At 33.8% G+C, this 15,505-nt stretch overlaps 1 protein-coding gene across 2 annotated transcripts in view; it reads right to left on the bottom strand.

Moving 5' to 3' along the window:
- Window positions 1–526: 526 nt before the first annotated feature.
- PKN2 (protein kinase N2) overlaps window positions 527–15,505 on the bottom strand; it is a 127,804-nt gene continuing 112,825 nt past the window's right edge. For both annotated transcript variants that reach the window (XM_037060915.1, XM_037060914.1), the window contains exons 16-22: window positions 15,241–15,417; window positions 11,023–11,085; window positions 9,310–9,386; window positions 5,342–5,484; window positions 1,826–1,933; window positions 1,552–1,632; window positions 527–1,455 (exon numbers count right to left, since the gene is read on the bottom strand). In XM_037060915.1, coding sequence (XP_036916810.1) covers window positions 1,252–1,455; window positions 1,552–1,632; window positions 1,826–1,933; window positions 5,342–5,484; window positions 9,310–9,386; window positions 11,023–11,085; window positions 15,241–15,417 — 853 coding nt within the window. In that variant the 3' untranslated portion in view covers window positions 527–1,251. The remainder of the gene's footprint in view (window positions 1,456–1,551; window positions 1,633–1,825; window positions 1,934–5,341; window positions 5,485–9,309; window positions 9,387–11,022; window positions 11,086–15,240; window positions 15,418–15,505) is intronic.

The raw sequence follows: 15,505 nt of genomic DNA on the forward strand, positions 1-15,505 counted from the left end.
GTACAGCTTTAGTGTTATAATAATTTTTATAAAATATAGACTGTTTTATCAAAAATATTTATACATTCTGTTATAATATATTGCTTTTGCCCTTAGTAACTGCCAATATAAAATCTGGATCCAGTGGCCTAAAATGTACAAATGCACTTAACGTAAATGCTGGAGTCTGAGGTGTCTGCTTGGCCACTGTACAAAAGTGATGAAGTGGTGAAATTAAATAATAAACCTACAACATAGAATACATTACAACTTGCAAATATACATGTTCACAGCATGTATACCATAATAATCTCTATGTTTTAACAAAGATATAGTTCCCTTCTACAGTAGATACAAGAACAAGATGAACTAGGTTGATAAAATGTACAATGAATATCAAGAACAGCATCAATCAGTTCACTGATTTTGGAAGAAGGCATGACTGAACACACGGAGGGTCTAGACTTTGGGAATGCATACAGATAACACAGTATCTTGGTTCAGGCTAATCAGAAGTTCTCATTCTTAAATATTTTAGTAAATGTTGATGTTTAGTTGTTCCTGTTCATTTCATAATGGTCTAATAAACAAAAAATTGTTTGGCAAGTAGCTCTGTTGGAAAGCTATGAGGTTTTGTTACATGGTTGGTAAAGATAAGGCAATAAAAATGTTCTCCTAATAAATACAAAAAAACTTATAAAACAAGACATCAATTCATTTAATTAAAAAAGCCTAAAAATGTGCACAAACTACCACTACTTTTTTGACATTAATTTCTTTTAAAAAAAAAGAGCATTTGCCTTATTTAAAAAGAATCATACTATCTGTGAATAGGAATAGCACTCCAAGCCCTTTTTCCATAAAAACAAAACAAAACAAAACAAAAAAAACCCCAGCCAAGTGAAGTTAACTGATTCATTTTCCTTCTGCTAACGCAGGCATATGGCAAAACTAGGGATTATAGAGGAGAATTTTTTTCCTTTTTTTTAAGACTATTGATCTAAAAGTATTTGTGCTAGATTTTCACAGCTGATACTCATTCAGCTTATCTCCATGAAACTGTTTCCAGTGCTCAGATTTATGCTGAAAATACATCAAGAAACTACTTTTCAAGAAGGTATTAGAAGTACTTTAGAACAAATCTTCATGTGTTAAAAAAAAACAAACAACAAACTCAGAAGCTACTGGTGGCACAGAGAGCAAATGAAAGGTTCGCTATTTTTAAGAGGTCATCTTGTAGTCAGTCTGCTCGGTTTCACAGTGTCTAGGAACTTAACACCAATCAGCAATGTAGTCAAAATCTCTGAACATTACTTGTTCCTCTTCTGAAAGTATCCTTGGTTCTCGAGGTGGAGTCAGAATAGGTGCTTCTGAGGTAAATTCATCATCAAAATTACTAACATCTTCCCGTCCTCTAATGGTAGGTACAAATGGCGGCTTGACTTTTTTGTCCATCAGAGCAATCCAATCAATTAGCTAGATTACAAAATATAAAATGACCGCTTTAGTGTCCCACTCCTGATTGTTAGTTTCAGAAAAAAACAAAACAAAACACTAAACTTTCATACTTACTCGGAAAAATGGATGCTTTTTCACATCTTCTGCATCTTTCTCACCAGCTCCAAGGCGCCTCTCTGGATTTCTTCGTAATAGCTAACACGATAAAGTAAAAATGTCCAAATAAAAACAGCAACTTCACTGATATTCTCATAACCTACAAAGATCTAGATTTCTTATTGGTATGTACTTGTCTCAATCATGCATCTATGAACAACTTCTAGAGTTCTACTGAGAAATGTCCTTCAATATAAAAAAATTGAGTAGTTTATAAATCATTAATTCTTACCCTTCTCATTATTGAAATGGCTTCTGTAGATAAGAACCTTGGATACCTTACTTCATCATTGACAATACTATCAAAAACCTCCTCTTCATCATCACCAGGAAAGGGAGACTAGAAGAAATATCTTTGTGTAAGTCAAAATAATTTTCAATACAGTAAAATCTTATCAGCTATCCAAAGAACAAGCAAGCACCAGGTGGTCAAACTGAACTAATAAACAAAACAGAGACAGACTCAGAGAGAGAGAGCAGGCTGACAGCTCTGGGGGTAAGGGGGATTAAGGGCCGGAGGGATTGAGCAAAAAAGAAAAAGGACTGATGGTCATGAACAACAGTGCGGTGATTGTTGGGAGGAGGGGGATGGGTGGAGGTGGGAGAGGGTATGTGGGGAATAAATGGTAATGAAAAAAATTACAATAAAACACTTGCACTAAAAATACAAGAACCAGCCCTGACTGGTGTGGCTCAGTGGACTGAGTGCCTGCTTGCGAACCAAAGGATCGCTAGCTTGATTCCCAGTCAGGGCACACGCCTGGGTTGCAGGCCAGGTCCCCAGTAAGGGATGCTCAAGAGGCAACCATACATAGATGTTTCTCTCCCTCTCTTTCTCCCTCCTTTCCCCTCTCTAAAAATTAAAAAATTAAAAAAAAAGGCATTAAAAAAAATTTAAAAACCCCACCAAAACACCACACAAACAAGGACTAGAAGAAGCCACCACAGATACATATCTGTCATCCATAGGATACACAATGTACTCTTACTGAAATCTTCCTTGAATTTATTTCACAGATCTTTAACAAATTTGGTCAAATTACTTCATATTATTTTTCATTTCATTCCATTCAATTGTTTTGTTTAATTCATTTGTCTAGCCAGACAGTACATAATTTTAAGTGTCTACTAGATCGTGGGAAATATTTAGATAATAGACACAAACTTTAAGAAGGTCAATATTGCGGAAAGACAGAGGAAACGAGCAGGTGAATGTGGTAAGTGTTACTTCAGAGGAAATCACTGTTTGTGGCAACAGGTCAGCTATGGATATGCTTTGAATTTCAGAGTCAACAGTAAATTAACTGTCATAAAACAAGGAGAAAATCTGCAGGCATAATAACTGCACTAAGAAGCAGCTGCCAATAAAATTAAGCTGAAAGGAACTCCAAAGCCACATGTTTCCAGATATATGTATTACTCTACACACAACAGGTCTTGGGGCATTTCAGTAAGAAGCAGAGTATTAAAATTATTACTCATAAGACAAAAATGAAACCAACTCATAAAAAAGTAGTTAAACTCCATTCAGCATAACATAAGCTCTCAACCATGTTGAAAATGTGGCTATAAAATTATTACCTCAGAATTTCACCTTTATTACCTCAGCATTTCAGATGGCTTAGATTTGATTGCTTGCTTCCTAAAAGGTACTGAAGAATAAGAACCACACAGCAGGCAATATCAATAGAAAGAGAGGGTTCTTGATCTAAGGAAGCTGTGAAAATGAATTCAGAACTCAACTTCCTAAAGCTGAGCTGCCCATGCCATTGCTCATATCTAAGATAATTTCAAACTTTTCTGTCAAAACTCTAGTTTATTCATTCACTCATTCAAAAATACATAAATCAACACCTACCATGTGGGGACAATATAATTTCTTTCTGGTATTGAGATAAGTCAGGGGAAAATTCTATTTCATAAGGATTCTCAATCAGAATTTCAAGTGGTAATCCAAAGCACTTTTTGTATTTTACTTGATCAGTCAATTTTGTGCTTAAAACTGTCACTCTGTAAGTCTCTGAATAGTAAAGATCTATCTTTATATTTGTTAAGATGTTAAAATTCCTTGTTTCTTCAAATAGATTTTAAGCTAATAACAAACACTAATAAAATTGTTTTGAACACATATAAAAATGCAATAGTCTATTCCGATGTCAAACATCTAATCCCCACATCTAAGGTTACTTCACTGATACATCATTTGGCACAGGAAAAGGAAAACTGGTACATTTGTTTATTCCCGGGGTCTTCCTAGTCTTCAAAACTTGCACGAATACAGAAACAAATTTGAAATACAAATCTGAATATGCGTAATATAGCCAGTGAGTTTTCAATTATTTGTAACAATAGAAATTTGATGGACACTTTAGCCAAACCTCAATTTTATCATAGTTTAGTAAACATAGTCTTTAGTAACTTAAATCTCATATGTAACTAAATGCTACATTTAAAAAACAAAGCAACAAAAATGTTATTTTTAAAAAAGAATTTGAAGAATGCCTGAATTTACAGAAACCACTATTATGAGTACTTCTGGCATTCTTAGAAAGACCACCATGGACTAGGGATAAAATACATCTTTCAACCCTAAAACATCATACAGTAGCTTTTCTAAAGAGATGTAAAACATTCAGTTCTGGACCATTGGTTTTAAGAACAGAAACGGGATGAGTGGACTATTCTAGAAGCAGCAAAGCATAATGGTTTAGAGACAGACACTGAAGCTAGAGAGCCAGGGTTTAATATTCCAACTCTACCCCATGAGAACTGGGTGACTTAGAGCAGTCTTCAAACCTCCTAACCTCTGCTTGTCTCCACTTACACAACGGAAAATGGATGTAAGACTACTACTGAGCACATCAAAGGCTGCTGAAAAAATTAAATGAGCTAACATTTATTAAGGACATAGAGAAGTGCTTAGCACAGGATAAACAGTTCTTTCCTTCCTTTTCCAAGTATTCACTCCAATTTGACATTCCCAAAAGGGCTGCCATTTGGATAAATTAAAATCATTTATTTGCTTGTTTGGAATAAGTGCCAGTATATGACAATCACAGAACAAAATTTTAGAAATAACTGACATTCAATAATTTGGTCATTCCTTCATTGAGCTACTAACTTATTTATGCCAAGGATGTACAAGAAGGATTGCTGGCACTGGGGAAACTGTAGAACAATGAACCAATCCCAGGAGAGAATGTTTCTTGCATCTGGAGCTTATCAAGTTTTTCTAAGTAGTTTTTAATTACTTGTCTAAATATTGATTCTTACTCTATCATTTCCGACAATTTATAACAAAATATATTAGTCTCTTATTGCTGTTTTATTAATTGGATATAATTCACTATTTCCTAAATGGTAAAAATTTCTGTGTACAACTTAAATTATTCCCAGAAATTTATTTCAAGTAAATCTAAAGAAAACAGTAAGAAAAAAAACCATTAATTTTTTTCAATTCTGTTGTATTATTTTTTGAAAGTAACATTTATTTTTGACTAAGATATAGCTCACTTTTCTTTACAGGTAGGTATAGAATACATTGTTTTCATTAGTTTTCCTCTTATTTTATTTCCTATGAAATGATCTATATTATTGTATCTTAGAAACAAAGGCAATTATTAATATATTATAAATATTCATACAAGTTCCACTTACACAATAATATATTAAGTGGTTTTATAAATGGCATGCTTTATTCTTTCACTCATCTTTCCTCTTTTCTTTCCAACCCATTTTTACTGCTTACCTCTCCAACAAGCATTTCATATATAAGTACACCAAGTCCCCACCAATCTACAGCCCTTGTATAGGATGTTTCTGTTAACACTTCTGGGGCAAGAAATTCAGGAGTGCCACAAAATGTGCTTGTTCTGTCTCCATATCCCATTCCTGAAAAAGGTAAAATTTAATCATTTGTTAGCAAAGAAAAAAATCTAGAATAAAAATTAGGAGGTATCCTTAGGAAACAAAATTAAGTTGCATGAAGTACATGATGACCAAATGCACAATATACCAAAACTTTTAAAGAAAATGTTAAAGACTGATATGTAGAAAACTGTGCAATAGCAACTTTATTCTTTAATTAGTAGGTAAAAATAAAACTTTCATACTTAATTTTTCTTGTCATTACAAGCAATGCCAAGAAGTTGACATAAAAGGAACTGATTGTAAGCTTCAAGTTCTATTATTTTTTTAATTCAATCTTTTTAGTAAGTTTATTTGCTTCATTATAACAATAACACTAAGTATAGTTTGGAAATTACCAAAAAGCAACCTTTGGAAAATCAAGAGCTCACCAAATGTGTTATATAATATAGAGATAAGGTTTTAATAATTTTAGCTAACTAGTTTTCAAATATACATTCCCTATAATTTAGTTAATCAAATATACATTCTACATATTGAAGATAATGGCTCAATGCATTCTAAAGTGTTAAAAGCTCATAAGCATCTTCTTATGAAAGCACTTGAAAGACCTCAATTCTAAATATAAAAAGGTATACATTTTTAATGACTGAACTTTCAAACAAATTTGTAAGTCTGCAGATCAAGTCATGAAGGGCATAATATGCTCATAAATATATTGAGCACATATATTTGCAAAATTCCCTTAATATTGGTCATATTTTTTTCTTCAATAAAATATTATTTGTAAAAAGAGTTGAATGAATACACACACACATACACACACACACATGCACACAATCTTTTTAAATACCCTAGCCAAGATTAGAAAAAAACTGGTTAGCAAACATGGAAACAGAACTAATTTACTGATTTTTATTCTGTGCCCTGGTTATATAACTAGAACATGTTACATATGTCATGCTTTTGGGTTAAATATACTCTAATTTTTCCCTTAGTTTTAAAATAGTATTATAAACCTGTAGTATTTTAATGTGATACATATATATTTATAGTAATATAGTTATATATAATTCATTATAATAAATTTTCTTGTCCTGATAGTTTTAAAGGAAATTGAAAGTAGGACCAATTATCTAAGCTTTCAAATTGGTAAAACTCCACATAAGTAGTTAACATCAGGCTCTGGAGCCATAAATATCTGGGTTTAAATACCAGCTTTGTCATTTGTTAGCCATGAGAGCATGGGGAATTTGTCTTAACTCAAAGCCTAGTTTCCTCTTCTGATCTACCAACTTTCATAAGATTGTTATAATTTAAATAAATATGAAGCATTTGGCAAAGTGCTTGGCACACAGTAAGTGTTCAAAAATGTTAGCTATTATTATTGTAATACACAATGTATATTTTTATGATAATGAATCAATATACACTTAATCTGGTTATTGAATACCTATTTTCTGAGCACCTACTACTTTCTAGGCATCCATGCCAAGTGGTGGGAACATAAAAATTACAGTTAAGACACAATTCTTAAGAAGCTTACAGGAAACTGGAGGAAAACAAATACATATTGATAATTTTATAATGATAGGGTAAAGAAAGATTATTATGGAAACACGTAAATGACTCTTAAAGCTGACTCAAGAGTTGGGATAAGAGAGGAGTCTCAGGAAGCTTATACGAACAGGTGACACTTGAGCTGAGTCTGAAGGATGAGCAGACATTAATTAGCAAATGGAGTTGGGATGGGTAACAGTGGTGGAGAGACAGACTGTAAGCAGTTTGCTGCTGCTGAAGCAGAAAGTACTAAGCAGATGGCAGGCAGCAAGAGATCTGGCTGGAAAGGCTGGCAGGCAGATCAAGAAGGGCAATGTGTAGCAATTTTGGCCATTGAAGGACTTTTAGCAGGGGTGTGCCATAGTTATGTTTGTATTTATGTGGATCCCTAGAGCATTTTGGCCTTTACATGGCTGACTGATTTGAGGGAGAAAAAAACTAGAGATGGAAAAGGTTAAGAGGCTATGAAAGTACTCTTGTCAAAATATAATGATGGTAGAAAGCATTAGAGAGGAAATAAAATATTTAAGATACATTAAGGAGGTAGATATCAGCAAAATTTGATGACTAATTGGATGTGGAAAGTAGAGCACAGAACACAGTCCAGGATATTCCATATTTTCAAACTGGGAGATTGAGAGGACTATGTCATTATCAACTACAAACTAGACCAGTGGTTCCCAACTTTTTTGGCACCAGGGATTGGCTTCGTGGAAGACAATTTTTCCATGGATGGAGGGTGGGAGGTGATGACTTGGGATGATTCAAGCACGATAACCTCAAGCTCACCTCCTGCTGTGCGGCCTGGCTCCTAATAAACCTGGACCAGTACTGGTCTGAGGCCTGGAAGTTGGGGACCCCTGAACTAGAATATCTGAGGAAAAGAAACTTTGTTTATATAGCATTTGAGATACCTATTGACTATTCAGGTAGAGCTGTCTAGTAGACAGCTGAATAAATATTAAGAAAGGAAATAGTAGATTTGGGAATCATTAACCCATAGTTATTAGTTAAAAACTAGAAGTGAAGAGCAATAAGGGATTACTCTGAAGAACAAAAGCATTTACTGATAAATCAACAGGGTCCAATTCAAAGAAGTCTAAGAAAAGGAAAACAGTTTTATCGGATTCAGTAATTAGGAGGTCAGTGGGTAACTAACAGACATATACTTACAAACTTCATTCATTCATTTATTCGTTCATTCATTTACTCATTCCTTCTCTTACTACTTACTAATTGAACATTCACTGAACATTTTGGGTATGTCAAGTACTATGTTATGTGCTATGGAAACAAAGCTGAACAAGTAAGAAACTACCAATGTAGAGGGGGAAATATACAATGTGTTATAATACAGTGTATTAAATGTAAAAGTAAGAAAGAATAACTATTTACTATATGTCAAGCACTGTGCCACATATTGATCTCCAATTCTTGTAATACTTGTAAACAATGAGGATTATGTTTATTTTATAACTGAGGAAACACTCAAACACTCAATGAGGTTAAAAGTAACTCCTCCAAAAATAGAGTGCAAATAAGTGGCAAAGCCAGGATTCAAACCTAAGACTGTCTAATGCCTAAATCTGTGTTCTGTACACTTTGGTAGCTACCTCTGATTCAAATTTCTCCAGTTTACTTATTTATTTAACTTTGAATATACAGAAAGGATTCTTGGACTATACACATTTCTTTTCTATTTGAAAATGGTAAAAGTTTTAAGAAGCTGGAGAGAAGTTATTAGGCCTAATTTATAATTTGCTGTATATCAGGTGTGTCAAATTCATTTTCACCAGGGGCCACATTACCCTCAAGGTTGCGTTCAAAGGGCCAAATGTCATTTTAGGACTGTGTAAATGTAACTACTCCTTAACAGTTAAGTGAGAGCTCAGCGCTACTGCTGGGTAGAAACAAGGTGCCAAGTTGGATAAAACAAGGTGGAGGGTGGGATGTGGCCTGTGGGCCTTGTGTTTGCCACCTGTGCTCTCTAGGGGATCCCAGCAAAGTGAAAACTTTGGTGCTTAACCAGTGTTTTTATAGAATAGAGAATCATTATTAATCATACAAAGAGAATCTTTGTTTTACACTATAATTTCTGAAAACCTAACCATATTCATGCCCACAGAATTCTTAATAATGTGATAATTAGGTTACACGAACAACACATAATGTTTTAATAAAGAATAAATTAAAGTTAAAAATACATTCTACTTTCCACAAACTTAAAAACTAACAAAGTACAAAGAAATAGTAATTTATTAAAAAAGAAACTTTAAACTGTCCAATTACCTTCTTTGCAAAGACCAAAATCAGCAATTTTCACAAAGCCCTCTGTATCTAGCAATAAGTTATCCAATTTCAAATCTCTGTTCAGGATTTAAAAAAATGGAAATAAAAAAAATCAATAAAATCAGTAGATAGTGTAGTTAAAAATTTCACTAGGAGTTATATTTTCTTTTTACTAAAAACAAGCTTTTCAAGTTATGATTTGAGATTTAAATACTATTATTAAAAACATTCATTTTTCTTCCTTTTGAGAAGTTTTTTACTGTACGTATTTTCTGAATAATTTTCCTCTGTTATACAGGTAAGGAAAACTGTATTTAATGAGGAGCATTTTTTCTATTTAAATATACATTTTAAAGCACGACAGGAGTTCAAGTAACTAACTCAGATTTTATTAATTTGTTAGTTATGATCATCAGACTTCGAGTAACTTGGAAGTATACCTACATACCACCCATAAAAAAGAAATGTTTAATAGTATAAATAAAGTATCGGGGGAGCAGGTTTAACTTTCTAAGAGTATAATTTAAAATAAAAAGAAAGCTACATGTCCATACTAATTGATTACAAATTAAGGTGAAAATATTTTATCCTGAGAGTAAAGTACAATTATGAATTTTTACCATGAAAATAGTTAGAAGTCTGAATAAACTGATGTTTATAGTCTTCTAATTCTGACTGGCCTTTCCATAATTTGTCTGGTCTACAGCTATCTTTTCAACCAGTGTGCCCCAAGAATTGTTAAAATGTGATCATTTAGTCAGGGGCACTGACCTCTTTTCCCTTAGGTTGTCAAACAAAAACATGACAACAGCCAACACAACAATAGCTGTCTGGTGTGAACGAATCAAATTATACCTATTTTTTTGGTCAGAAGGGGAGAAAATACAGTTTTTGGTGTGCTGTAGAATTTTGTAATTAGTTTATGTTTGCCATGAGATGAGAAAGGTTGAAAATCACTGGTCCTGAGCCATGCTATTCCAAGCATGGCCCATACACTAGCTAGCTAGCTGCTGGGCTACAAACCATTTGCTACAGTTTTGCAATTTGAAAGGTGCTTGTGCCAGACATAAATCAATTACGCCACCAAAGTACACTGTTTAGTTGACAGCAGGAGTTAATAAAGGCAATAAAGGCAGCACGGTGATGCTTATCACGGAAAACCCTCGAATACTACGGTTTACAGGACCTTTCTGTAGTAAATCTGTTGAACATAAAACACTAACAAGGATGAACATTGTTAGTGAATTTTGTTATCAGAGGCCAACTTATAATCTGACTACTGTAATTATGTAATGGGCAGAGGTTCAAGAACAAAAAGGGTTATCATATAATTATAATGTTAACCATGTCTTTCAAAATTGAAATTTAACTTTTAGAGAGGTCAACTTATCATATGAAAGTGAATATTAAGAAGTTGATTAAAGCCCTGGCTGGTGTAGCTCAGTGGATTGAGCACAGGCCTGTGAACCACAGGATTGCGGTTCGATTCCCAGTCAGGGCACGTGCCTGGGTTGCAGGCCAGTTCCCAGTAGGGGACACATGAGAGGCAACCACACATTGATACTTCTCTCCCTCTCTCCTTCCCTTCCCCTCTCTCTGAAAATAAATAAATTAAAAAAAAAAGAAGTTGATTAAAGACAAAATATCCTTAACTATCTTTAATTCTAATTTACACCAAAATAAGACATTAGGAAGTATTAAAAATTTACTTACCTATAGACAATTTTGTGTTCATGTAAATACTGCAATCCAAGAACTACACATGCGGCATAAAATCTGTTTGAAGAATTAAATTTTAAAAGTTTAATAAATTCCACTGCTGTTGAATTCTAGTTTATACTTTTATGCTTCAAAGCAGAATTCCATAGTAAATTACACAAGTATTTATTTAGTCTTTATTATGTGTCAGACACAGTAAGAATATGCTAAAATATTAGCAATAAAATTTTTAAAAATTAAGAAAAATATGATCTACAACAGAAACCATTAATTGCCTGATGGCTTCCACTGTAGTCCTTAGACACCTGACCTGGTTTTGTAAAAAAAAAAAATTACAGTATGTCATATGAGCAGAAGGACAGTGTGAAGAGAACTTTCATGGGGGAAATATAGGGCACTCTCTTAAAAATGAAAGAAATCGAGTTGTAAGAGGCATACCAATAGTACAGTGTGGCTGAAGTAAAGAATGGGGAGACAAGGCCGAACAGGCAGCCTAAGGTCAAGTTGTGAAGGATCTTGAATGTCCAATTATGGATACTGAAATTTTTTTCTCTTAGTGACAAGGCAATCAAACTATTTTAATCAGGGCAGAATAATCAGACTTATGTTAGAGATTTTTCTGAGAGTAGTATGAAGGCTGGAGTAGAAGTAGGTAGGTATCCAGAGGAATAAAGAACAGATAATGCTATCATGACGGTACAGATGGAACATCACAAGAACCTCCATTGTAGTGCCAACAAAGAGAGTAAGGTATTTAAAACAAAGTTTAGAACCAGCATGAAAGGATTTAAAACAAAGTTTAGAACCAGCATGAAAGGACTTGGTATCTCTGAAACTTGAAAGCTGCAGAGGAAGAGGGCGAGAAAAAAGCTTAAGATGACTTTCAAGGTTTCCTTCTTAGTGTACTGAATCGGTAAAGAAATAAGAAGTAGCCACATTTTTGTTAAGAAAATTAGTTTAGTGTAGATATGTTGAATCTGAATTGCCTTGGGGCAGGTGAAGAGGTCTAGTAATGGATGGGTTTGCGTCTTACAAAAACCTTCCCCCAGCTAGAATATTAACTCTTGAGGAACAGGACCATGTGTGTGTTTCACTGCTCACACTTAAATGTCTAGCAAAATGCCTGATACTAGGTAGTGGTAGGTGTACTGAATGAGGAGGTAGGTTATAAGTAAATGGGTAAGTTTAAAAATGTAGATCTATCTTCAATGTAGAATAGCTTATTAGGGAACACTTAGGGGAATCAACTCTTAATTATACAAGCAATGTGTGGATATTTTCTCTATCAAATACCCGTAACACCCCAGCCCCAAAGCACAATATCTCATTTATCCATCTGTCATGCCACCCCAACACCGCTATCATCCATAGCAATAACTCCTCTTGTCAGTTTGGTGAATGCTCTTCAAAGTTTTAAAATACATTTAGATGCACATGTAGAAAATATGGCTGTGCTTTATGGTTGCTTACTTTTATGAAAATGGAACTAGAATTTGGGAGAATTTTCAAATGTAACTATTTAGAAATATTTGATACATTAGATGTTATATAATTACTTAACCAGAAGTTTAAAAGATTTAACTAAAGTCCATTAAAACATTAAAACAAATGTGATTCTAAAATTGCTAAGGTAGTTATTTTTAGCACTTATTTTGATGGCAAAAAAACATTATGGCAATTATAAAAATATTTGATTTCTCTTTTCTTTCATTCTTTAACAGATTGCCCTAATGACCCTGAATAACTAGGCAATATTTTTTAAAATATGTATTCCATTGAATACTTATTATTTGTCAGATACTGTTAGATATTTTCATTTAACAGCTTATTTAATCTTAAAATAAAGCTTTTAAGATAAATATTTTACAGAAGCAGAAAATGAAGCTCTCAGAGAGTACTTTGTCTAAAGTCACATAGCTAAAAAACGGTAAAGCTGGAAGTCAAACTAATTCTGATTCCATAGCCTCAATCAGTAAAAATTCGCTGATGACCTACTATGTGCCAGCCACCTTTCTAGCTGTGTCACTAATACACAGAACAGAAACGGTCCTTGTTCCTGCCTTTTACATCTCATGTAAAAAATAAATTCATAAGATGATTTCAGGTAGAAACAAAGTGGTATGGAGAAATAAAATAGAAAATAGAATAGACAAGACTTGGACAATAGTGACGCAGTGGTTTTTATGTTTTTTAAATCCTCACCTGAGGACATGTTTAGAGAGAAGGAAAGGGAGGAGAGAAACATCGATCTGTTGCTGCTTGCGCACTCCCTGATGGGGAACAAGCCTGCAACAGGCATGTGACCTGAGACTGGGAATTAAGCCCACAACCTTTCAGTTTCTGGTTTACTGGGCAATGCTCCAACCAAGGCTGACGTAGTGGTATTTTAGATAGAGTACTCAAAAAATGACCTTCACCCTGGTCGCATGGTTTAGTTGGTTGGAGTGTTGTCCTGTACACCAAAAGGCTGCGAGTTCAATTCCTGGTCAGTGCACATACCTAGGTTGCAGGTTCAAGACCCAGTCAGGGCACATACAGAAGGCAACCAACCAGTATTTCCCTCTCTCTCTAAAATCAATAAACGTATCTTCAATTGAGGATAAAACAAATGACCTTCAAAGAAATAACATTTGAGGTGAGATCCAAATAACTGGAAGTAATGCAATGTATCATTTTATTTTTATATTCATTGAGCTTGTTTCATTTGTATATGAGTTGTATTCTCAGCAAAAGCACAAATTCCTAAAGGAATACACATACACACAAACACACACATGCATAACAAGAACAAAGGAATTCCCATGGCAGGACACATCTAGGCATAGTCTAAATGCCTTATTTTTAAATTTTTAAATATTCAGGGAATAAATTATTAGTAGCCTTCTACTACTCTCTGGCTTTTGCCTCCTTTGTGAAAGCTTCACTCTCTATCAGAACCGACTTCTTTCTTCATCAGAAACTTGAAGGTATGACAGTATACTACTACCTGCTCTACATACATACGCCTAATGGTTACGATGAGAATCAAAGAAAGAAGTGAAAATGTTATATGCATCAGTTGTCAGAATATAAACATGATGAAAATTCAAGAATGAACACAATAAAGGTTTATGATTGGTTCAGGGTATGTTTTGGAGGTAAAATTGATCAAACTTGCTAATAATTTGGATGTTGCAAGTGAAGGATAAAGAAGATCGAGACTGACTCCCTGTGTTTTGGCTGGTACAACTGGTAGATGGTCTGCTGTTTAATAAGATGGAGAAGACCAGGTGAGTCGTGAGCCTGGGGAGTGGGATGTGAGGTCAGGGGAAAATGGGAAAAATCAGTTTAGTTTGAGAAGTTAAATGAGAAATAATATTAACCATAGAAAGGGAAAAGTCAAGTTGGCAAGTGAATGCTGTTAGAATTGGAAGTATAGGGAAGAGGTCAAGGCTGGATGTATAAATTTGGTGAATACCAGCATATAGAGTGTAGCTATAAAAGAATACTTTCCTAGGTTCAAATCCTAGCTTCTCCACTTAAGAACTATAAACTGTGATAATAATAGAGGGAAAAATATATACATATTTTATTTAATCTCAAGTATTTGTTATTTTATAAATATATGCATATTTTATAAATATGCATTTGAATAAGCAAAACCTTCACATAATATCAAATTCAAAAGCTACAAAAACAATTCAAATGAAGTCTGCTTTCTATGTCTTTCACTGGAAGCAATACATATACCAGTTTCTTTTATACTGTCATAGACATTGTAAACATTCAAATGCTTAATATACCAGTATTTTAAAATTACCCTATAAAATGCAAATACAAATATTTCATACATTATATGAAATAGACTGTTCTACACTTTCTCCTTTCATTTAACAATGTACTTTGAGTATAGTTGGTATTTAAAGTCATGGTCCTAGATGGCATTCATTCCCTAGGGAGAAAATGTAAAAAAAGAAATTTTGCTAAAAGGAACCTAAATTTTGTTATTTAAATGATCAAACATGATTTAGGATACTCTACGAAATTTTCAACATGGACAGTGGAGTAAAACAGATACATTTATATATGACAAAAGGTAAGTAAGGAGTTATAATTAGTCTGTGGAGAGATCTCTTTTTCCATTTGGGGAAAAAATAACTCAGAGAGCGTTATTCCTTCCCAGAAAAAAAATTGCTCGCAAAAAATTCAGAGAAATGTCTGAAGCATACTCACACAGCTCTTGGTTCAGCAAAGACATCAGTATGAATGTGCATCATTAGGTCCCCACCAGCAGCATATTCCATTACAAAGCAAACATGCTCTTTGGTTTGGAAACATGCAAAAAGGTTCACCAAAAATGGATGCCTTACACTATTCACAGTTTCAAAAATTCTTTTTTCACACATCAGGCTGTAAGAGAAAACATTTAAAAATCAATACGTTTCCCCCTTCTTTAAGTTCTAGTTGGAAACAACATTCTTTAAAAATTATAAAACTC

This window comes from Sturnira hondurensis, unplaced genomic scaffold (assembly GCF_014824575.4).
Source record: "Sturnira hondurensis isolate 20B ecotype Veracruz unplaced genomic scaffold, ASM1482457v3 Scaffold0013063, whole genome shotgun sequence".
In the NCBI taxonomy this organism is placed as follows: Eukaryota; Metazoa; Chordata; class Mammalia; order Chiroptera; family Phyllostomidae; genus Sturnira; species Sturnira hondurensis.